Source organism: Natrix helvetica, assembly GCF_964273705.1.
Source record: "Natrix helvetica genome assembly, chromosome: 1".
Classification (NCBI taxonomy): domain Eukaryota; kingdom Metazoa; phylum Chordata; class Lepidosauria; order Squamata; family Natricidae; genus Natrix; species Natrix helvetica.
The window spans coordinates 47,228,180-47,251,547 of record NC_138548.1 but is presented as its reverse complement, the minus strand read 5'-3'; the positions used below and the strand labels follow the sequence as shown (position 1 = coordinate 47,251,547).

Genomic DNA, 23,368 nt, shown 5'->3' with positions numbered 1-23,368 from the left:
ACAAAGTTTATATTTCTTGCTCTGCGATATATAGAAGCAGGAAACTCGTTACTTTCTGGAATTGGAAGATTTGACATAAGATGACCTAAATGTTGGGTTAGGGTTGAGATAAGGGTAGCATCATTGATGGAGGAACATAGTCTAATTTGTTCCCATGTTAATTGCATGCAATGTTCATCTTCCAATCCAGCTTCAGCATGTAAATTGAATAATCAAAGGGAGAGTACACAGCCTTGTCATGCTCCTCTGCCAATCTGGAAGCAGTCTGTTTCAGTTTTCATGTTCTGACCTTACCATGGCTTCCTGACTTATATGTAAGTATCTCATGAGGACAACAAGATGATTGTCATTGAGTAGATAAAATTAGGAAAAAGTCAATTTAGCAATAACATAGTTGTGTGCTTGCCATCACCATTGCTCACAATTATCCATGGAATGGATAGTAAATCACTGGAAGCAACAACACAGATGTCTCCTTATTCCCTGGTGAATTGTTGGAGAACTGTGTTATTAGGATAAACAGTAAATATATCTAATATGTATTTGCAGCTAATACATCTAAAAAAAACCAAGACAATTTTGTAAAGCACAATACTTGGGCATTGGAATTTTATGTGAAGTTTTAACCTAAAGAATAAGTATTCTAAACTGTGAAGAAATGAGGAAACTGGATATAAATCATACTTGAAATCTGTACTTTTACAGAAAAATTGCTATATTTTGATGACTAGCATCGTTAAGCGCATTCAAATAAAATCTGTATAACAGTTTTTTTAATTAGTCTACTATGCAGTAAGGCAATGATAACTATTTCCTCCCTAAAATAACTTTCTTTCTTACCAAGAATGAGTTTAATTGAATTCTCATAAAAATGTCATAAGCCCAGAATAATGTGCAACATTAAAACTGGTATTCCAAAGGGAATCACTTTTAAAAAATACCACTAATGCTGTAGTCCTTAATTTTAATTTTTTTTATTTTCAAAATTCAAATGTGTTAGTATGACTGTATTCTTGATAACCACTTTAAATTGAATTTAAACATACCAGTATGTTCCGAGTTAAGAAATTTCAAAATCTCTTTGGAATACTAATTTCATATTTATAGATTACTTAAAAAGTATTTTTCTGGTAAAAAAAATCAACCTATTTCCCTGAATTGTTTCAAGACAGTTGATGATGTAAAGTTTAATATAAAATATTTAGTCACAAAATAGTATTGCTTTTGTATGCACATTGTGGCAAGATTAATTTGCTCTTTTTCAATAAAAACTATACCATCTCCCATAAAATTCTAAACACATTAGGAAATGTGATGTAGAACAGAATTACACATATGAAACAGGTACCAGCACAACAGTGAGATTATATTACATCAAAAAATTTTAATGGTCCCAAATATATACTCAACAACCAAGCATACACTCGGGGCAAAATAAAAATAAAATTATGACATAAAAGTGACATCTAGAATTCCATTCAATCTTTTAATTAAGGGACAGATATATCCCTCATCTCCAAACAAAAATCTGCAGTTTAAAGGGCAAAAGGGAACAGATTAAAAAAAGAGGAAACATTTTGAGCCCCCACCCCCGCAGAGAGTTTTTTTTTTTAAATCTGTTGAAGTTTGACTAAAATGTTCAGAATGTGTGGTTTTAAAGGCAGGTCTCTTTATATAAAGAAACTGCTGGCATTCTTAGTTAATGAAGAATTATGGCAGAAAAGCCTTGTCTTCAAAATCTCATACATGGTCCAAGAAATCATAATCTGATTGTAACAACTGAACAGCCAATCCAGAATTCCACCATCAAAACTCCTGCCCTGTTGGCGTTGTATTTTCCATTTCCTTCCCTGAGAAAAGGGCAATGTGTGGTCCAAGCTGGAGAGGTCAAAGGCATGTTTTTCCATAAAGCGTAGTATTTCCTCTTCTTCTGCTCTGCCAAATTGGCACTGATTAGCAGAAATCTGTATTAAAGTTGATCTGTGTTATACACAGTAATTCATTAGAGTTTATTATTTTTGTAATATGGACTTCCCACTCTGGAAACCCGGAAAACTAGTTTATATCATAATCCATACTGGTCTTCAGACTTGTCATTATGAAGACTCTAATTTTGTTTTTTGTGTCAAAGGTAGAGTTTCTTCATCCTCTTCCTCATCGTCATCAGGATAGTCTACGAGCCCAACTAGTCCTCTCTGAAAAAGTTAAAAACCATTTGTAAATTGAACTGAATTTCATTCATAAATGTAATTTACCAGTTAAATGAACTGTTTCATGTAGAACTATAATACCTTGATAAATTTGTAAAACACAATGTTTACAATATTTCATTGCAATATTTATATTTAAATTATAATATTTATAATATTTAAAGTTTACAGTATTTAAATTAGAAATTACAAATACACTGAACCACCACACAGTAATATTATTGCAGTAACTCGGTAAATGGCTTTATCATTATTACGACTAAGAAATGTTCAGGTGATTTGTAAAGAATTAGGTGCCTGAAATTTAAAGATTATGAATTGTTACCCTACCACATGTTCTGTCTAATCTGAGTTTATCCACATCTTAAAACATACAATGATGTCTATTTAGCACTCGGAATGACCATTGTCTTTCCTGAAGGGTCGTTTTCAGGGTGCTGCGAAGGAGAGTCCAAGCAAGGGATTAAATACAGCCAATCTGCCCAGAACTGAATTGAAACTTTAAACCACATCTCTGGTGCTGATTATCTTCAGATTTTTTCAATGAAGACGTGGAACTGTTGCGCGCTGAGAAGTCCAACAATGTAAACAAGTCAATAAGAAAACCAAACCAACTGGAACCGTAACGTTCAAACCGTCACCAGCGGAGCCAGACCCCAGGGTGGGGTGGACTCTCCTTCGCAGTGCCCTGAAAATGACCCTTCAGGTAAGACAATGGTCATTTTCCAGGGCGCTGCTCTGGAGAGTCCAAGCAAGGGACATGCCCAAGCTAATTGTCACTAGGGCGGGAAGCAGCAGCATTCAGAGTCTCTCCACTGGTGTGAATGCCTTGAAGAACACGCCTCCCGAATGCCCCTTCCGCTGAAGCAAAGGTGTCCAACTTATAATTTTGGATGAATGGAGACAATGAAGTCCAGGTAGCCGCCTTGCAAATTTCCTCAATTGGTGCCTGGGTCGCCCAGGCTGCCGTGGTGGCGGCGCTCCTAATCGAATGTGCTGTAATGTTGTGAGGCACAGGTTTGGACTGCAGGACATGAGCAAGGGCGATGTAGGCCCTCAGCTACCCACCGAAGAAGACACTTTCCTGCTCTGGGAAGCGGGCTGGAATGATATGGAGTGATTCAGATCGTTGAAACCCCGCCGTGCACTTGATGTACCTGCGAAGCATCCTGCGAACATCTAGCAAGTGCCAGCGCTTCTCCCTCGGATGTCTAGGATGCGGACAAAAGTCTGGGAGAACTACCTGCTGGGCTCGGTGGAACCAGGAGTTGATTTTGGGGATGAACGATGGGTCCAGCCTCAGAATTACCCTGTATTGTCGAATCAATCATAAGTCCTCTCTGACGGACAGGGCAGGCAACTCCGAAATACGTCGAGCTGAGGTGATGGCAACCAAAAATGCTGCCTTAAATGTCAGATGTTTGAGACTGGCAGTTCTGAGTGGTTCAAACAGGGGTCAATAAGGGCACATAGCACTACGTTGAGGTCCTAGGATGGATATCTGTGAACCACTGGGGGTCTCAGGTTAGTTGTGCCCCTGAGAAAACTGCAAATGGTAGGATGCCGGCTGAGCGAGGAATGTCCATCGGGAGCCAGGATGGTTGAAATAGCCGCCACCTGACGCCGTAGAATGTTAGGCGCCAGGCCCTTGTCCAAACCATCTTGCAGGAAGTCTAGGATGACAGGGACCGAGGCTGAGGAGGCTGAAGATCCACGAGCAGAGCACCAGCTGGCGAAGGTTCTCCAGGTAGCGTCACAGATCCAGGTCGTGGACGGATGCCTGGACGCTTGGATGGTGCAGATCACTTTGGCCAAGAAACTGCCTCTGCTCAGGAGATCCCTCTCAAGTGCCAGAGGGCTAGTTGCAACCACTGGGGCTCCGGATGTGGATGAGCCCCCTGGCTGAGAAAGATCTCCTGAGGAGAGATCCGCCACAGTGGTTCGACAGAGAGGCTCACCAGGTCTGCAAACCAGGTGCTCCTGGGCCAGAACGGTGCCATCAGCAGTACCTCCGCCTCCTCCGACAGGATCTTCCGGATGACTCTGGGAAGTAGAGGCAACGGAGGGAAGGCGTACAGTAGTCCCCACGGCCAAGGATAGTGCAAGGCGTTGACTCCTTCGGCACGCGGGTCGTGGAACCTCATAAAAAACCTCAGGAGCTGCGTGTTGGATGCGGTGGCGAACAGGTCTAACTGCAGACGGGCGAACCTCTGGGACAATTGCTGGAACAGGTGCGGATGCAGGCGCCACTCTGAGTGGTCTACTGTGTCCCTGCTCAGCCAGTCCACCTGGGGGTTGGTCGTGCCCGAGATGTGTTCTGCCTGTAGGAACAGGAGGTGCTTCTCCGCCCACCGTCCTAGGAGTCCGGCCTCTGACATCAAGGATCTGGAGCGAGTGCCCCCTTGGCGGTTGATGTGCGCCTTTGTTGCAACATTGTCCATCAGAATCCTCATGTGGCGCCCATGTATGCTGGACTGGAACTGTCGGAGGGCCAACCTGACTGCCCTCAGTTCCAGCCAGTTGATGCTGTGAGCAGCCTAGGAAGGAGACCACCTGCCCTGCGCCAGTTGACTGTGACAATGAGCTCCCCAGCCGTAAAGGCTGGCGTCCGTCGTGATGGTGAGACGGACAGGTTCTTTGAAGGGGGACCCCTTTGTCAGGGCAGGGGACAACCACCACCTGAGGGAACGCCACACCTCTGAGGAGACCGGGATTAGCTTCATCGAGCTGCTTTCGTTGGCCCTTTGGTAAGGGAGCAGGAGCCACTGGAGCGGACGGGAGTGGAGTCTTGCCCAAGGCACGATGGACAGGCACGAGATCATTTTGCCTAGAAGCTGAGACAGCTGAACCACCTTGGCCAGGGACGACCGCTGCACTTGTGCGACTCTCTCCCTGAGGCTGGTCACCCTCTCCGGAGATAGGAAGACCTGGCAGGAGACGGTATCGATGACGGCCCCTAGATGTTGTAGTCTGGTTGTCGGAAGAAGATGACTTTTCTCCAGGTTTACGGAGAATCCGTGGTCTTGAAGCACCTGGATGGTGTACTCCAGGTCTCTGGTCGCCTGTTGGTGGGATGACGACTGGATGAGGACATCATCCAGGTAGCAGTGCAGTCTCATTGGATGGGATCTGAGGAAGGCTGCCACCGCCGCGAGGATCTTCGTAAATGTCCTGGGGGCCGATGACAGGCCGAACGGCAAGGCTAGATAATGGTAATGGGGGCCTGCGTAAGTGAATCTCAGGTATCGGCAGTGGGCTTTGCGGATGGGTACGTGGAGGTAGGCCTCTTTGAGGTCTAGGGATGTCAGTATATCCCCCGGCCTGATGCATCCCAGGATGGACTGGAGGGACTGCATTTTGAACCTTCGATAGGTTACATGATAGTTTAATCTTTTTAGGTCCAATATTCCACTCCACCCCCCGGAATTTTTGGGAACCAGGAACAGGATTGAGTAAAATCCTGTCCCTCTTGACCCGCCAGAACAGCCTCTATGGCCCTGATATCCCTGAGATGCCTGATCTCCTGTTCCATGAGGGACCGTTTGACTGGGCATGAAGGGACGGGGCACCTGATGAAGTGGCGGGGGGGGGGGGGAGGGGGAGGAACTCCAAGGTGAGGCCCATGCGGATCGTTTGTAGGACCCACTGGTCCAACGTGATCTGTTCCTACTTGGCGTGAAATAACTGGAGATGCCCTCCTATGGGAGCTGACCATTGATGGTCATTTGTATCTCCTGAAGGGGTGTGAACCAGACCCCCGAAAGTGGCGTTTGGAGTAGTGTTGCTGGCGACCTATGTCGCGAAAGAACTGACGGTCTTGGGACCGATCGGTTTGCTGGGGATACACCCGATCAGTGACGTGCAGTCAGGTGAGGCAAGTGAGGCACAGCCTCACCACTCTCATCATGAAAAAAAAAAGTAAAAGGAAAAAGCTGAGCTAGTTGCTGCCTCACTGTGGATGACTCTGCTTAACCTCACTGGTGCTCTCCCTCCCCAAGTGTAGTGACTTTCTCCCCAGGCCCCCATTCATTTCTCTCTCTCACACACACAGCTGGATAAAACTATATAAAAATCTAGCCCAGCTTCACTGATTACAAGTTTGAAAAGGCAACGTGGCTCCACCTGCAATCAAACTACACTTGGGGAGGGAGAGCACAAGCGAGACCACAGGAGGAGGCAGGAAGCCAGGCAAAGAGCCATGCTGTAGTACACACACTTCCCCCCAGCCTCTTTTTTTTGGAAGGCTTGGCTCGGCTCCCCTCCGGCTTCTCTGCCTCTCCTCTCACCCCAGCCTGCCAGCAGGAGGTGGTGGGTGGGCTTTATTGTGTTCCAGGCATTTCCCACCCAGACAGCAGGCTGCATTTGCAATGGTGGAGGTGTTTGGGAAAGGCAGCAGGGGAATGGGGGGGGGGGGATGGCAGAGGAGCTGCTTTCAAGCCACTGGAAAAGATATCCAATCCAACTTTTGTGTGTGTGGGGGTTTGTTTGAGAGTGAGTGAGAGAGGGAAGGGGTAGGAGAGATAGTCCAATCCAACTTCTGTGTGTGTGTGTGTGTGTGTGTTTGAGAGAGGGGGAGGAAGGGAGAGAGGGAGGAAGGAGGGGAAGGAGAAGAAAAAGAAAAAGAAAGAAGGAGCAAAGGAGAAAAACATGCTGTCGCTTTAAATTGGAACTGAGCATGCCTGGCTGTGGAATTCTGGGAGTGGAAGTCCACAAGTCTAAAAATATTTGAAACTCAGCACTGTGTCAGTGCCTCACCAGTCATAAACCTCACCGCACGTCACTGCACCCGATGAAATGGGGCGGAGCTAGTGAAAGGCTCAGTGTTCCGAAAGGGTTGCCTCCTGTAGGAGTTGGAACCCTTCCGATCAGACTTCTTAGTGACCGATGGCATCACCTTCTTCTTGTCCTTGTTTTCTACTAGGACAGGATCCAGGACCTCCCCGAAGAGCTTGTCCCCTTTAAAGGGGGCTGTGACAAGCTTCCACTTGGAACGCATATCCACGTTCCAGTGTCTCAGCCACAGGAGGAGCCTGGTGGTGACATTAGACGCTAGGGCTCGGGAGGCAAACTTGGCAGCGCTCAGGGTGGCATTGGCGGTGTACTCCATGGCTGCCATGATCTTGTTGATATCCTGCCTCAACTTGGTGTCCTTGGCCAGAATTTTTCTCAGCAACTGCCTCAACCAGAGCAGGGCTGCCCTGGAAAGGAAGGAGGCTGAGGCGGACGACTTAATCACCCATGCTGCCACCTGGTGAGTCTTGTGGCAAGCAGTCTCGGTCCTTTTGTCCTCAGCCTTGAGCCCCTCTAGTAAGTCAGGGGGAAGAACAGACATGGAAGTGAGTGCCGCCACGGGAGGATCAATTGGAGGTAGCTTAAGCAAATCCTCCAGGCAGGCATCTACTGTATAAAGCTTCTTATCATTGTTGCTGGGGGTAGCCATGGTAGCAGGCTGCAACCATTGCTTTTGAACCATGTTGAGGAATAGTTTGGGAACTGGGACTATCTCCTGGGACGACACAGGTTCTTCAAAAAGGTCCCCAGATAGACCATCTGGGTCTTGTGCTTTCAGAGTTGAGGGGGTAGACCCCATGCGGGTCGCCACCTTAGCTTATCCAGGATGGTTTTGAAGTTGGTCAATTTAAATAGGCCCGAAAAGTTAGGCTTTTCGGAAGAACCACCTTCATCCCCCGAGAACTCAGGTTCTTGCCTAGGTAATAAGTCTTCCTCCTCTTCCCAGGCTGAATCCTCCGAGGCTAGGGAGGAATGGAGGGGACTGAGGAGGCTGGGAGAAGGATGCAATACTGGGAGCTGCCTGGGGCTCCAGATGGCGGGTCTTGCAAGTGCGTTTGCCTCTCTGTTGCATGCCCGCTTCAATGCCCTGAGAAATAGCCCTGTTGATGACCTCTTGCATTTCCGCTGAAAGGTTGGGCCCCTGGTCCTTGACTGGACGAAGCCTGGGTCTGGGCCTGGGGGGTAGAAGTTGAGGTGCCAAGGGCCCCACGGGGGCTGGCCCCTCCTCCAGGTCTGAAGGACAGGCGATTAGGTCGGCCTGATCCGCCATCGAGGGGCCTGGGGAAGCTGCCATGGCCAAAGAAGCCGTGGGCGAGAATTCTTGGCCTTCCCCTTACCTATCGGAGATAGGTTGAGCCTGGGCAAGGGCAACCTCCCCAGAGGATTCCTGAGAGTCCACCAACTGGGAGGCTTGGGCCTGTTGCTGGGCCTTGGAAAATTGTTTTTCTAGGGCCTTCTGGTGGCGTATGGCGTCCTTATCCTGCCTCGATCCCTGCTTAGGCCCGGTTTGGAATAAGGTTTAGAGCCTCTGATGGCCTCCCTGGCAGCCTTGTCAGCCTGCCTAGCGAAGGCTCTGGAGGAAACCCCCATTGGTTCAGGGTTTTCTGGGGTCTGATCTGCCATGGCATTAATAAAGGGCCTTAAACGAGACAGGTAGGGAACCACCTCCACTCACCACCTCACAGTAGCCCACCGCAAGCCAAAATGCTCAGGAAGAGACACAGAAGGTTGCAGGAAGATTTTTTTGCCAGGGAGGGTTATGGCGCGAGCAAATCCAGCTCCCAGCGCCTGCAGGAAGGTAAGGGTTGCGATCCAGGCAACCACAAGCACTTGCCGCTTCAGTCTGAAAGGCTGGGGGCCCAGATCGCCGGTCTGACCGGTCAATGAGGTCTCCACACCACTCCTGCTATGAGTCAGGTTTCAGCAGCTGCGGCATGCGGTTAAATCGAAATCGAAACAAAACAGGCGGCTCCAAATGGAGGTCGGAACTCCCTGCCGCCTCTCCAGATGCTTTAAAGTTGCCGCTAATGCTTAGGAGAGCCCTGAGGGGCCGTGCCGAATGCCGGCTTGTAAAAAGCACGGACGACAACGGAACTCTCAGCAGGGATTTCCGCCCGCAGCAGGGTTGCTGTGGTGGCGCTGGCGGCAGTCCAACCCACGCGCTTCCCCAACAGCTGTCTGTGACCCTGCAGGGCCCGTGCAAGATCGGGACACCGGGAGGACCAAGGGCGAGAGAGAAACCAAATTGGGATTTAAAGTAGATTTATCTCACCAAGCCTGCTCCACATAAATAACACGATCTTTTCTTTTCAGTAGTATAATTGAGAGTCCAAGCAATCTATTTAGAATTGAAGAGAAACTCGAAGCGCGTCCACTGGACTAGCTGAATTGAAAAAAACTGAAGATAATCAGCACCAGAGGCGTGGTTTAAAGTTTCAATTCAGTTCTGGGCAGATTGGCTGTATTTAACCCTTGCTTGGACTCTCCAGAGCAGCGCCCTGGAAAATATTTATTCCTTAGGTTATTGTCTTGCTTTTATTACTAAATGAATGCTGTTCACAACATATCCTAAAACCTGACTATGACAAATATATATAGTTTTTTACATCGTCCAACTTTATTGTATTCTAGTACTTCAGGAAACAGCCAGCTCATTATGACTTTCTAGAGGTTCAAGAGGACAGAGGCTTGCTGGATCTCAAGGGAAAGGGCATTCCCCAGGGTAGGGAACCTGTGGAAAAAGTGAGATTCCTAAGTCTCACAATATGGCAACATTCAAAGGAATAAATGTGGAGTATATCTATCCGATCTGATTGGATGGCAGATACATTTAAGTGAAACTGTTAGTCCCCAAGAACAAATGAATACATGCCAAAACCAATGGAGACATACAGTCCAAACTACAAAATAAACCATTGTATCTTGAGAGAATGGAGGTCACTCCAGATCTATTGAATGGAATGGAAAAATTACACTGGCCCTAACTTTTATGAAAGAGTTTCGTAACTTCAACTGGAAAATTACATTGCTCTTACTGAACCGCAAATAGGACTGATTCAACCAAAAGGTTAAGACTGCTGTCAGGAAACCAATTTTCCACCAAAGCAGCTAATAATCGATCTATTGGTATGAAGTGTCTGAAATGTTTTGTCAAATATTTGATATGAAAGGCACATTTGAGTGCCCATCCACAGATGCCAGTTTATTATTGCATTTGTCACATCCCTGAAAAGATTTAATAGCTATAGACCCATTGGGAAAGCTAATGATTTTCAATTTTATTTCACGTCCCCCAATAAAAAATCATCATTCTTTAAGTGCTTTATTGTAGATCAGGATATATGGGAAAGCCAAAGCAAAGGTGAAGCAATTCATCTCAAGAGAAGTATAGAACAGTCTCAACATCTCTGATAATTTGGAAATTGAAAAAGAACTGAGGGGAGAAGATAAATTGGAGGGCAGTTTTCACCTAGCATCCTCAGGTGAAATCTTCTATAGTGAATCCTCTCTAAGTTTTCTAAAAGTATGCATTTTAACCATCATGTTGAGAAATTCAAGAGAGTCCTGACCCCAATCTCTTAATCATTACTAGATTAATTTATATCAATTATTCCAGCGGTCCCCAATCTTTCTGTCTTGGTGGACTGGTGGTGGCAGTGGAGCAGGGGATAAGTATAATCTTTATTGTCATTGTACTTAAATGCAACAAAATTAGTTGGGATGGGAGAGAGGATGGTTTCACGCACACATGTGCCACTTTAACAAATGCAGCTTCAAACTTATGTGCTCGCCTACTACTTCTGCAGCCTGGTTCTGAATAGGCTGCAGCCCATCATTGGGTCATGGACCGGGGGTGGGTGGGTTGGAGACCCCTGAATTATTCTTTACATTTCCAACATGGATAATAAAATACAATAAAGGGGAACTAGATACAAACAATGATAATTATTTTAAAGCAGTTAATTATTAAGCAGATACAAAACTAGAGAAACAAACACAAACTCTATTCAACCAAATGGAATTCTATTTGTACAACAGGATTGATTAAATAATATGGAAAACATAATACTGAGGCGTGATTAGACTAAAGGGAAAAATGTACCTTTGTAGTTATAGCTGCCATCTGAGATGTGCTTTTAGAAACTGATCCTGGAGATCCTGGTGACCCAGGAGATCCTGGAGATCCAGGAGACCCAGGCAAATTACTTGCTGATGACTGGCTGGTGAGGTTAGTCTTTGTACCACTTGAGAAGGAAAGTTTAAAACTTGGACTCTGGCGACCAGAAATGTTAGTTTTCAGAAGGACCTCCTTTTCTTCACTTTCTTTAACTAGAATGTAAAACAAACATTGCTGAAACAAGTTGGACTATTAAACAAATAGGATAAAGATATTACTGGAGTACCTTTGCTTATTTCAATGACATTTTATCACCATCTTTCCTCCAAATGGAAAGGACATTAGTTGTTACCTATACCTGCGCACTACTAAATACATTTTTCCAAAGATCTTTAAATCTGTGAATTTCAACTGACTAAATTTTAGTTCTATTCTAAAGTTTCAATTATTCTTTTACCTGCTTTATAAACTGTTGCTGACTACTGATATGTTTTGCATTACTTTCATTTATTACAAATTTATATTGTATTCATTGTTGAAAGTGATTCACAGAAGAATTGCTGAATAGATACCATAATTATTCTGTCTATAGATAGATACCTATTTATCTATTATATTGATAACTTCAATATCTATTTATTATCCAAAAACAGTCAGGTAAATTTAATTCAGACAGACATTTCTTGCTAACTTGTTTTTATGATTGAAGTGTTATAACCAGATCTAAAAAGAATAGCAAATCCAAGTTGGCATTAAAGGTAAAGGTTCCCCTCGCACATATGTGCTAGTCGTTCCCGACTCTACGGGGCAGTGCTCATCCCCGTTTCAAAGCCAAAGAGCCAGTGCTGTCCAAAGATGTCTCTGTGGTCATGTGGCTGGCATCACTAGACGCCAAAGGCGCACGGAATTCCCACCAAAGGTGGTTCCTATTTTTGCATTTTTACATGCTTTCGAATTGGTAGGTTGGCAGAAGCTGGGACAAGTAACGGGAGCTCACTCCATTACGCAGTGCTAAGGATTCGAACTACCATCCTTTCTGATCGACAAGCTCAGTGTCTTAGCCACTGAGCCACCCTTAAGTTGGCATTAGATTACAACTATATCTTGGCAATAGTAGTATAACAGAATAGCAGAGTTGGAAGGGTCCTTGGAGGTCTGCTAACCCAATCGCCTGCTTAAGCAGGGAACCCTATACCATTTCAGACAAATGGTTGTCCAATCTCTTAAAAATCCCCAGTGACGGAGGACTCTTTCTGGAGGCAAGTCATTGCACTGATTAATTGTTCTGTCAAGAAATTTCTTCTTACTTCTAGGTTGGTTCTCTCCTTGATTAATTTCCATCCATTGCTTCTTTTCCTGCCTTCAGGTGTGGCAACCCCTTAGATATTGGAAAATTGCTATCATGTCACCCACCTTTTCATTAAACTAGATATATCCAATTCGTGCAACATTCTTCATATGTTTTAGCCTCCAATCTCCTAAGCTTCTTTATTGCTCTTCTCTGCACTTTTTCTAGAGTCTCAACATCTTTTTTATATTGTGGCGACCAAAACTGGATGCAGTATCCAAATACGATCTTATCAAGACATTATAAAGTGGTATTAACACTTTACATGATCTTGATTCTATCCCTTTGTTAATAATAGAAGTTGTAATTACAATAAAGGGCAACAGAGGAAAAGCGGGGGAGACCCATGCTGGAAAGATAACCCCAATAGTTAATTGGTTGCTTTTGAAATGTGGTGTTGGAGGAGACCCTCAAGAGTCCCTTGGACTGCAAGAAGATCAAATCAGTCATCCTAAAGGAAATCAACCCTGACTATTCTTTGGAAGGACTGATACTGAAGCTGAAATACCTGGACCACCAAATGAGAAGAGAGGACTCAATGGAAAAGACCGTAATGTTGGGAAAGATTGAAGGCAAAAGGAGAAGGGGACAACAGAGGACGAGATGTTAGATAGTGTCATTGAAGCAATGAACATAAATTTGGACAAATTTCAAGAGACAGTGGTTGACAAGGGGGCCTGGCATGCTATGCTCCATGAAGCCGCGAAGAATTAGACACAACTTAGGAACTGAACAATGGAAGTTAATTGTTGCTGGCTAGGGAATTCTGTGAATTGAAGTCCACACATCCTCAAATTATAAAGTTTGAAAAGCACTGATCTGGAACATAACATATTCCCTCAAGTTACTTACATTTTTTTCTTTCCATAAATTTACTTATAGGATCCATAATATCTTCATCGTTTTTACTTTTATCAGCAGGTGGCACCACTACCTCTCCATCTTCCATATCATCTTCATCAGTGTTAAACCACATTTCTTCTTCATCCTCCAGGGTCCTTGCATCCCTTCTGTATCTATGGTTTCTTAAAATGGATCGCATGCTATAAAAGGATGATTTTGTAATGAGTTTATAATATTCGTACACTGTTAAGAATGAGTATCATACTGAATCCTAATTCTCTAATATTTCTAGAACATACTTAATCAACTACTTTAATACATTTCCCCAATAAACTAGATTGCAGTCATTAATGAAAAAGAGAAGGTGCTTGTGTGTTGACCTAGTTACTTAGTCACAGGAAACATATGGTTGACATAAATCAATTCCTAGCAGCCTCGAGGAAGTATCTACTACTCTAAGTCAGATCTGGAAATTCAGAGGCATGCTTAAAAAGACATTTTTTCATGCAACTTAAATCAGCGAAGAGATTGTGCTTAAATTTCATCAATTTTTTACTTTCTCACAGATTTTTACTACATTATCTACATTAATTGGATAACTGAAGAGAAATTAACTGCCGTGAGTGGTATATATACAAATTATGCTTGTAATATGCATCTAGTACCTATAGCACCATATTGGTAGTAAATTATATAATAGTTGTCAGGACCATATTTTTGGCAATGAATAATATGAATTTATGCTGCAAAATTCATATATACATTTGTTCAAAAGTATGGATATGTTTATTTTCTGTACAACTTTTTTTAAAACTTAAAACATATCTCCAAAATCATCTATTACACCACTCTCATTCTTGCTGTTTCAAAATAAACGATCATTCAACTATCCATAGAAAAGACATTTCAATAACCGGGCTATTAATCCTGCTCTATTTTTCAGTAAATTTTCAATAGGCAAAGATCTAATAATTTCAGAATGCACTAACCTGTCAAGTTTGGGATTATCTTGTCTTTCCCTTTGTTGCTCATAACGCAATTTCAAACCTTTGAAAGTCTGTACATAATCTACATCTTCTAGTGCCTTCCAATAATTCTCAATTACATGAGCTGTTAAGGATTTTATGTCTTCCTGGAAAACAAAGTTATTTTAATCCATTTAAAACATTAACAACTATACAATTTTACTCAAAAACATATAATAGAGCATATCTGATCTGCTAATAAGTCACTAAGTAATAAGTCTTTCTTGCATATAACTGATAAGCCACTTAAACATAATTATCACTGCAAAAAACAGCTGGCGTACTGCACTGAAGTGGAGTTGTAAACTGTCCATCTACCTTAGTATGTTTTTACTTTGTCATTTAATCTTAGTATTTTGCCATTCTTTCAAGCAGAACAAACTGAATTTTTTTAAAAAAACCAAATTATTTGAAAGAATCCGTCATGCTACATTTGGATGTCATGGCAACATAAAGTCAAATAAGCCAGTGCTTATTTGTGGAGGCAGAAAGGAACTTATGGCCCCAATTCATGGTAATAACATGGTAGACTAAAGAATGTCCATCAAAATTTTATAAAACTGTTCATTTTATTTTTGCTCAAAACATCTAGGCTTCAATCATTCTAACACAAGTTATAATGATGCTATTAAGCCTTCTGAATCAATTCTGACTTCTGGTGGCTACAAAAATAGACCTATAGAGTTTTCTTAGCAACATTTTTATAAGTGGTTTGCCAATATTTTCTGGGATAGTTTTCAACTTTCCATGCTAGGGCTGAGAGATAATGACTAGTCCAAAACCACTCAACTGACGTTTGTACTAAAGTGAGGGCTAGAACAGAGATCTACCCACTTCTAATTCAGAATCTTTAACTACTACATCAAACTTGCCCTCCGGAACTGGTAATAAAGTACTTTTTTAAAAAATGTATAAGCCTCTATCTTAAATACCATTATTTCCTAGTATGTCAGTGATGATCAGAAGAGGAGGTACTAGATCAGAATTATCTTCATTCCATTTACATTCCACTTACAGGGTAACTTCCAATTTGGCAAAATTAAAATTCATAGAATTACATGGTCTTGTGGTCATTCCATAAGGAAATAAAAGAAAATATACTTTTCAAAGACTTCAGTACTTTTAAAACAATGTGAGATTTAATTTAGAAAATAATTCAAAAAATATTAGGGCCATCATGTAAAATAAATGCATTTTTTTCTGCTTAAGGCTGGGTGTGTAGAAGAACAAGTTGACAAATACTAGCTGGAATTTGTTGAGAGTAGCACCCAACACAGGTCTCTTGAAGTCGAATGATCCAAATTCATTAATTCGTAGTCTAACACATTATTTTTCTCTAAAGATCAGGAATGGTGATTTCCTTTTGTATAGTTAAATGAAGTTCTTTATCTTCTATAATCCTGATCTAATGCTATTGAACCCTATTTTGTGACAAAAGATTAATCACAATCTTTTGATTCATGTAAATTGTAGATTTCCATTTTTACATTTTTGTGTATTTCTGAGCCACTGTCTTTATAACATTGATTAATGGACATTTTTCCTTAAGTCTTACTTCTAGGAAAAAGTGATTGTGAATGTTTTCCTCAAAGAATCCATATAAAGTCTCATGATTCTATCACAGTCAATATTATGGGAATAGTCATTATTCCTAATCTCCAATATTTATGACTTTATGAACTTCTCCCTCCCTGTGAATATATGCAAGTCAACTTCACCTAATTCCCAAGTATCAACATTCATTGCTCTCTAAAAAGAAATACTCACCACTCTAATAAATTCAAACATTTCTATAATAGCAGAATTCATTAGATTATAGCGGGATCCATTGCTGAGAAATGCTTTGACCACTGGTTCAAACAAAAAACTTTTCATTATATAGCGATTGTAAAATTCATCCTTCAATCCAATTATCTTTCTTTTAAAACGTAGGGCACCTAGTGGAGAAAATACATATTTTCAATAGTGAAAACAGCTATTTTCATTCATCTTGTACAAAAACAGTCCTAGGATTATAGATCATAGACAGGTAACACTGTACCTGCAGGCAACTTTCTACATATTCACATATATACTTAATTTGACTTTAATATTTTAAGATTCTTTTAATTAAAGAATGTTTCTGTTATCATTTTTAGAAAATAAAGCATGTTTTTCAGCAGTTCAGTGCTTCTTGGAATTCTATCCCCTATTCTGAATTTTAAAAAAAGAAAGAAAAAGCATACTGGAGATTCAACAGAATGCTTTCTTTACCTTTTAAAAAGTTTGGATATGAGACAAAAATTCCGAAAAGACTGAACTGCAAAAACACATGCTTTATTTTCTAAAAATACTTGTGCAGAACCTCATTTATTGTGTCTAGTAAATGTATGTTTTACAACTGGCCATGCTACACTTCCAGGTAAAATGACAATACTGATGAATAAAAACTGCCCACTCTTTGGTCAAGATGTTTGTGATTATTCCTGTTTTGTAGAGTGTATTGTCAAAAAGTATTACTGTTATATAACAGACATGTAATATTGTGTAAATGGATTTCTAGTTGTGCAATGAGAAGTTCTCTATCTCCTATCTGTAGCTCCTATGCTCTGCCAAATTCTACACTGAAACATCATCCAAAGTGGGGCTACATGAAGGGAAGAATGAATTATTTTTTTAAAAAAAAGAAGCTATTCTATCTGTAAATAGAGGGCCTTTTCTTAACATAGCAACATTATAGCAAAAAGCAAAAAAGCAAACTCAAGTTGACACTGGAAATATACTAACAGCAGCAAACATACACAGAACAAGGACAAGCAGTCTTGGGCCTGTCCAGCAACTTCCCATCAATCTGATCTCTATGGTCAATAGTAGAAATCTGCAAATTATATCCCAAAGCATCTCAATATCAGATTCCCTATCCTTTATATCACTCATAACAGATATTAAGATATTATATAAAAAAATACTTATAGCTAAAAATTAGGGAGAAAAAAATAAGGCTGTGCAGCACTTTGGATTCAGTCTCCAAAAAGTGTTTAAGACTGTATGAAAACAGTTGGCTACAACATCTGTTTCCAGGATGGAAAAGCAGCTGTACAGGGCAACCACACAACTCTGGGAAAAAGTATGCGTGCTCCAAGGTTCTGCTGACAAGTACTACATATTTGTGCTCTTTTAGTATCTTTTAGAGATGAATTTCAAAGTTCTACAGTGCTATTAAAAAACAACACAAATTATGTTTTATTTCATGTTTTCTGTTTTCATTCAAAATAACAGGCAAATGAAACATCTAAAAAGACTGTGAATACATAAAGGCAGAGGCCTACACTACATCGTACTTACATAGTGCCAAGAATGCATGCTTTGAGGCCATTAGAACTAGTACTCTTCGAAGAATATCCTTGTTAATTATGTAGTTCTTTATATGGTATGTATGATGTTCTACACAGAAAGTTAATAACTCTAATATCAAGGCCAATAACTGGGCAGTCTGAAAGTCATCTAAAAGCAAAACAAATAATGTATTTGCTGATATACATTTCCATTATTTTCAACAGATGTCCTTTTATAGCTCACAATTTATTACCTGCAAAAGCTAAACATAAACATAAACACAAGCTATATTGTACCACTTAATTTTCCTCTCAATTGTTAGGCATGTAAAGAAAATACTTTATGGAATTTAATACCATTAAAAAAGGGAGACAAGCATAGGCTTTTTTTCCTCACCACTATTTCTGAAGTTATTTTACTTGCAGAAGTGTCTTTAGAATAAAGTTAAGATATAAATAAAGAACTAAATAAACTTCACATATCTATAAGCAAAAACTTGAGTGAAATACATTCGAACGAGCTGTAACATCAAATAACTTTAAAATGGAAACACATTAGGATGGACAGGTCTATGACCCAAAGCCTAATAGGAATGTAATAGAGTATGATACCACAATAATCTTTATAGTAGAGTTTCTTATATAAAATCATCACATTAATTTTATGGTTCAGAAACAACACTGGGAAAAAACCCTGAAGGCTCACCTTTGCTAGGCTTTTCCTCTGTAGTATTGGCCAGTAATGGTGCAGTGAGAACATGCATACAGTGTTTATAAAAGAATCCCAGGAATTCTGTCTTTTCTGTTTTCTATAGAACAAAAAGAAACCAATTTCTACTCAATGCATTCTAATCCTTTAATGTTTTAACAGAAAAAAAATAATGTAAGAATTTATTTTTGTGCTTACATTTGCAGTAGCTAGCATGTTTTCTGGATCCACCAAAGTACGTAATAGACCCATCAATTGGACTGCTCCTCCAAGTTCTGGATCTGTATCACAAATCATGTGTTCTATGATGAGGTTAATGAGCAAGATATCCTAATTAAAAATATAAAACACCGAAAACATTAAGCATTATTAAAAGATGAAATATACCAAAAAGCAATTCCAGTCAAGAGGTCTGAACTTGTGAATCAAACGGAACTGTGTTTCTATATCAGCATCCACTAATTCAACTCTTGAAATGTGTTCCAAGGTAGCTATTTTATATTATAAAAAGGTTTTAAGAGAGCATCCACAAAGAGAGACAATAAGGATCCCAATAAGAGTTATAATTATTTTTTTATTACTTGATCTCTGAAGGCAGCAAAAATATTGATGTAATGTCATTGGCCAATGATCCACAGATACTTATGTTAACTGCACAATTTGACAAGTAATATATTTATAATAGGAAATATGCAGCAAGGGATGGAAATACTTGAAGTAGACAAAAGTAACACATTTTTGAAAAAGAAGCATTTATCTTCCATCCCCTCAAGAAGCCATCAGTAAATTCGTTATTTTAGACAACTATATAGTCTTGTGTGCAAATTTTTCTTTTCAATGAATATTGTTAAGATAATCAAAAGAGAATCCTGGATAAAGCCTTAGTAAGACTGCACTTAGAATACTGCATCCAGTTTTGATCACCACACTATAAAAAGATGTTGAGACTCTAAAAAGAATGTAGAAAAGAGAAACCAATATGATTAGGGGACTGGAGGCTGAAACATACTATGCAGGAGCTGGGCATGGCTAGTCTAGTGAAGAGAAGGACCAGAGGAGACATGATAGCAGTGTTCCAATATTTGAGGGGCTACCACAGAGAGAAGAGGGTCAACCTATTTTCCAAAGCACCTGAAGGCCAAACAAGGAATAATGGATGGAAACTGAACAAGGAGAGATTCAACCTGGAAATAAGGAGGAACTTTCTGACAGTGACAATTAACCAATGGAATAGCTTGCCTTCAGAAGCTATAGGAGCTTCATCACTGGAAGCTTTCAAGAGGAGGTTGGATTGCCATCTGTCAGAAATGGTGTAGGGTCTCCTGCTTGGGCAGGGGAGGGGTTGGTCCTACAAGGCCCCTTCCAACTCTTGTTAATCTGTTAAATTCCAACAGATGCTAAAAAAGGTATTTATGACCTGGATTCAAAGTTCTAAAAGTTGTCCCTCCCACAAGGTTCTGTGATCACTTGTGGACTGCCCCATAGTCACATAACCATGATTTACATCATTTTTTGCAGGAAACAAGTATTTACTACTGGCTTCCATCAAAAATCAGCCAATTATTGACAGTGGGTTACTTAATGACTATGAGTTACTTAACGAATTAAGGTAATTCATTTAACGGCCACTATAAAACTGTTATAAAATTGGGTCAGTCACAAGATGACTCACTTAATGACTGGCACAACTTACAACTATAATTCCAGGATCAATTGCAGTTGTAAGTTGAGGACTACCTATATTTCTTTTAGTAATAATGGAGGAGAAAATTTTTAATAGCCCAATTCTTACTCGCAAGATGATTACAATATGATTAACATTAGAGTTAATAAATAAAATAGTCAAATAATAATTTAAAGGAATTGATTTGCAAATATTAGCTACATAAGGAAATTTCATTTGTAACAATAATCGTTAGTGCTGATAAATAAGTAATACTGAACCACAGTTGCAGACCTGGGAGAAAACAAAGAAATATGTGCCAAGAAAATAATTTTGGGAGATGGTTGTATGTTCCCCAAATTAAATTCTAAACTGTAAACTCATTTGCAGGAAGTTAGTGACAGATTATTTAGATGAGATATTTTTTTCTAGTTTCATCAAATTAAATATTATTGAATTTATAATCCAACACAACTCAAGAAGTTTGAACAGTTTTACTGTATGTTATGCAAAACTGAGAGCCACAAATTTATATAACTGTTAGCCACTTGTAAAGTCATATAAAAGTAACTCAATTAACAATTCTGAAACAAATTTTATTCATATTCCTTATTAATAGATGCATCACCAAAGATCATCTACTTACATCATCATTCTGCTGAGCTTCTTGCATGACAAATTCTCGTACCATAGATGGGTTATATTCAACTAAATATGAGAATATATCAGTAGCCGCACTACGTACTTGGGCATCATCCATGCCCTGGAAACAAACAAAAACAGACTGTGATGGAAACACTAACATTTATTTTTCACTGTTTTAATTCATTTATTTATAATTTCATTTTCTATGTACTGCCTCAATCTTAAAATATTCTCCATTCTGACAATATTGCAGTTCAAATTTGTTTCTATGGTTTTATATTAAGACTGAAACAAAATGTGTTCCTTGACTTAAAACTTCAGTTTTTAGGAAAACTGAAAGGAAAAAGTTTTTTAAGCTTTTCCTCTTTTTTTCTGTTTGCCTATGTTTTTGCTCTGTTTTCTTTTATTTCTCAGTGGGTCATGATAGGACAGAATATAAATTACATATAGACTGTATTTCCACCCAAAAATTAAATCATTTAGTATTATAGAAGGCTGAAAAAAGTTACACAAATTAAGATACCTAGTTTGGAAACTTACTAGTATAACTTCTAGTGCTGGAAGTATGCCCATATTTGACAACGTTTTGAAAAAAGCGTCACGGTTTTGAGGTTGTAATGTTTGAGAAAATGCACAAAACTCTTTAAGGAAATTTACCTGAAACACAGGAAAAGAACCTTATTTATCAATAAAGAGAATACAGCAACTGTCTTTTTAATCAATATAAAAACATTCCTACCAATTCCTGTCTTTTTTCTTCATCTGTAGCTTCATCTGTAAGTTGTGCAAATAGGTCTGTTAAGAATTTTTCATCTTCCTGCGAAAATAAAACAGAAATCACACAAATTATGTTCACAAATTTGAATTAAAACAAAGTAACTATAATGTATCTTCCATCATTCCCCTCTAGGAAACAAAGCACCAGGGACAAATCTGATAATTTGAAAGGACAAGTACAGTATATAGATCATTAGTATGTGCTCAATTTAAAAATATTGTAAAAAATGAATTTTATTTTGCTCTAAGAATAAATTCCCACTAATTTTAGAAGTCAAACACAATATTCATGCTTCATACACATTTTCTAAACAAGAGATCGCTGAACATCAGAATCTAAGGAATTGAAACAGTACTGAGATTTACCATTCAATCATTGAGAATGTTTAAGAAGTGACCAGGATCAATTGTATTTCAAGACATGTCATTATATAATATCAGTTTTTGCAGAGATATGAATAGAAATTATGTCATGCTAACCAATTGCTCTTCAGTTTATTTGTTATTTTTTTTCATGTTCAGAGGATGTCTTAAATATTAATTTTTTAGCAAAAAAATGCTAATTTTTTTACTTTAATCAAAATACCTATTTAAAAATATCCAAAGATAATGGTATTTGAATAGTTAGACATATTTTAGACCCAATCTCCTATTCCTAAAACTAAAAATGGACTAGTTTTAAAGAGTAGGAATAACATTTTTTGAATATTAAATTAAAATTATTACTATTTCAGAATGTAAAATGGACCATCAAAAGCCAATCTCTAATAAATAAACAAATAAATAAATAAAATTAGAACTTTATATATGAATAACGTTTATTGCTATAAGGAAGGAAGACAGTGGTCTTCGCTTCTGTTTCATCATTTCAAAATGTGATCCTTTTATTCTTTGCAGATGGTTTATTTTTAATAGTTACATATCATTCCTTATTTATATTATTCAAAATACATTCTGATTGCATCTATAGGCATGAAATTCCTATTAATGCTGTAGAAAGTACCTTTAGTTTTTTGATACCATAGTATCATAAGCCAGGAAAATAAAAATGAGGATTTTAAACAACTAAAACTGATGTTTAAAATGTAAATACTTTCTTTTTCTACATTATTAACAAGGGGTCTATCTCAGATATCACAAGGAGTAAACCAAAATATATTCTACAGATGACCAGTATCTGGAGATGGTAGATACAGAACAGATGTCCTTCTACATCCCTCATCAATTCTTATCCTTTTCTCTAAAACACAATGACAGTAGTACAAGGAATACAGGATGTGGAGCACAGATTAGATAATGAAACAGAGACAACATACAGGCTCAAGAAAAATTATTCTGAATGTCCACTATTGATCATAAAAAGGAATGCCTACCATAGTAATCCTGAAAAAATATAGATAGTCCTCAACTTACGACAAGTGAGTCCAATATTTCAGTTGCTAAGTGAGAGAGTTATTGAGTTTTACCTCACTTTACGACCGTTCTTGTGATAGTTATTAACTAAATCACTGTGGTTAAGTTAGTTACAGGGTTGTTAAGTGAATCTAGCTTCCCCATTGATTTTGCTTATCAGAAGGTTGCAAAGATGACCACATGACTCTGGGACACAGCAACCGTCGTAAATATGAGTCAGTTGCCAAGCATCTGAATTTTGATCATATGACCATGGGGATGCTGCATTGGTTGTGTGAAAAACAGTCATGTCACTTTTTTCAGTGCGTTGTAACTTTGAACAGTCAATATTAATGAACTGTTGTAAGTCGAGGACTACCTGTACAATAGGCAAAACTGGGAAACAATGTTTCTTTTTTAGATTATAAACAATGCAAACATAAATAAGGATAGATAACTCAGGTGAAATTCCCCCTCCTTTAAAAAAATACATTTACGAAAAACAATTCAGAAATACATTTCATTAATTGAAAT

At 39.5% G+C, this 23,368-nt stretch overlaps 1 protein-coding gene across 1 annotated transcript in view; it reads right to left on the bottom strand.

Annotated features, from left to right (window-relative positions):
• Positions 1-1,364: 1,364 nt before the first annotated feature.
• Positions 1,365-23,368, bottom strand: part of PPP4R3A (protein phosphatase 4 regulatory subunit 3A) — a 35,493-nt gene continuing 13,489 nt past the window's right edge. Inside the window, exons 5-15 of the mRNA XM_081937190.1 lie at positions 21,405-21,482; positions 21,206-21,322; positions 20,667-20,783; positions 18,556-18,687; positions 18,355-18,457; positions 17,659-17,817; positions 16,102-16,271; positions 14,299-14,441; positions 13,319-13,509; positions 11,104-11,330; positions 1,365-2,195 (exon numbers count right to left, since the gene is read on the bottom strand). Coding sequence (XP_081793316.1) covers positions 2,097-2,195; positions 11,104-11,330; positions 13,319-13,509; positions 14,299-14,441; positions 16,102-16,271; positions 17,659-17,817; positions 18,355-18,457; positions 18,556-18,687; positions 20,667-20,783; positions 21,206-21,322; positions 21,405-21,482 — 1,536 coding nt within the window. The 3' untranslated portion in view covers positions 1,365-2,096. The remainder of the gene's footprint in view (positions 2,196-11,103; positions 11,331-13,318; positions 13,510-14,298; positions 14,442-16,101; positions 16,272-17,658; positions 17,818-18,354; positions 18,458-18,555; positions 18,688-20,666; positions 20,784-21,205; positions 21,323-21,404; positions 21,483-23,368) is intronic.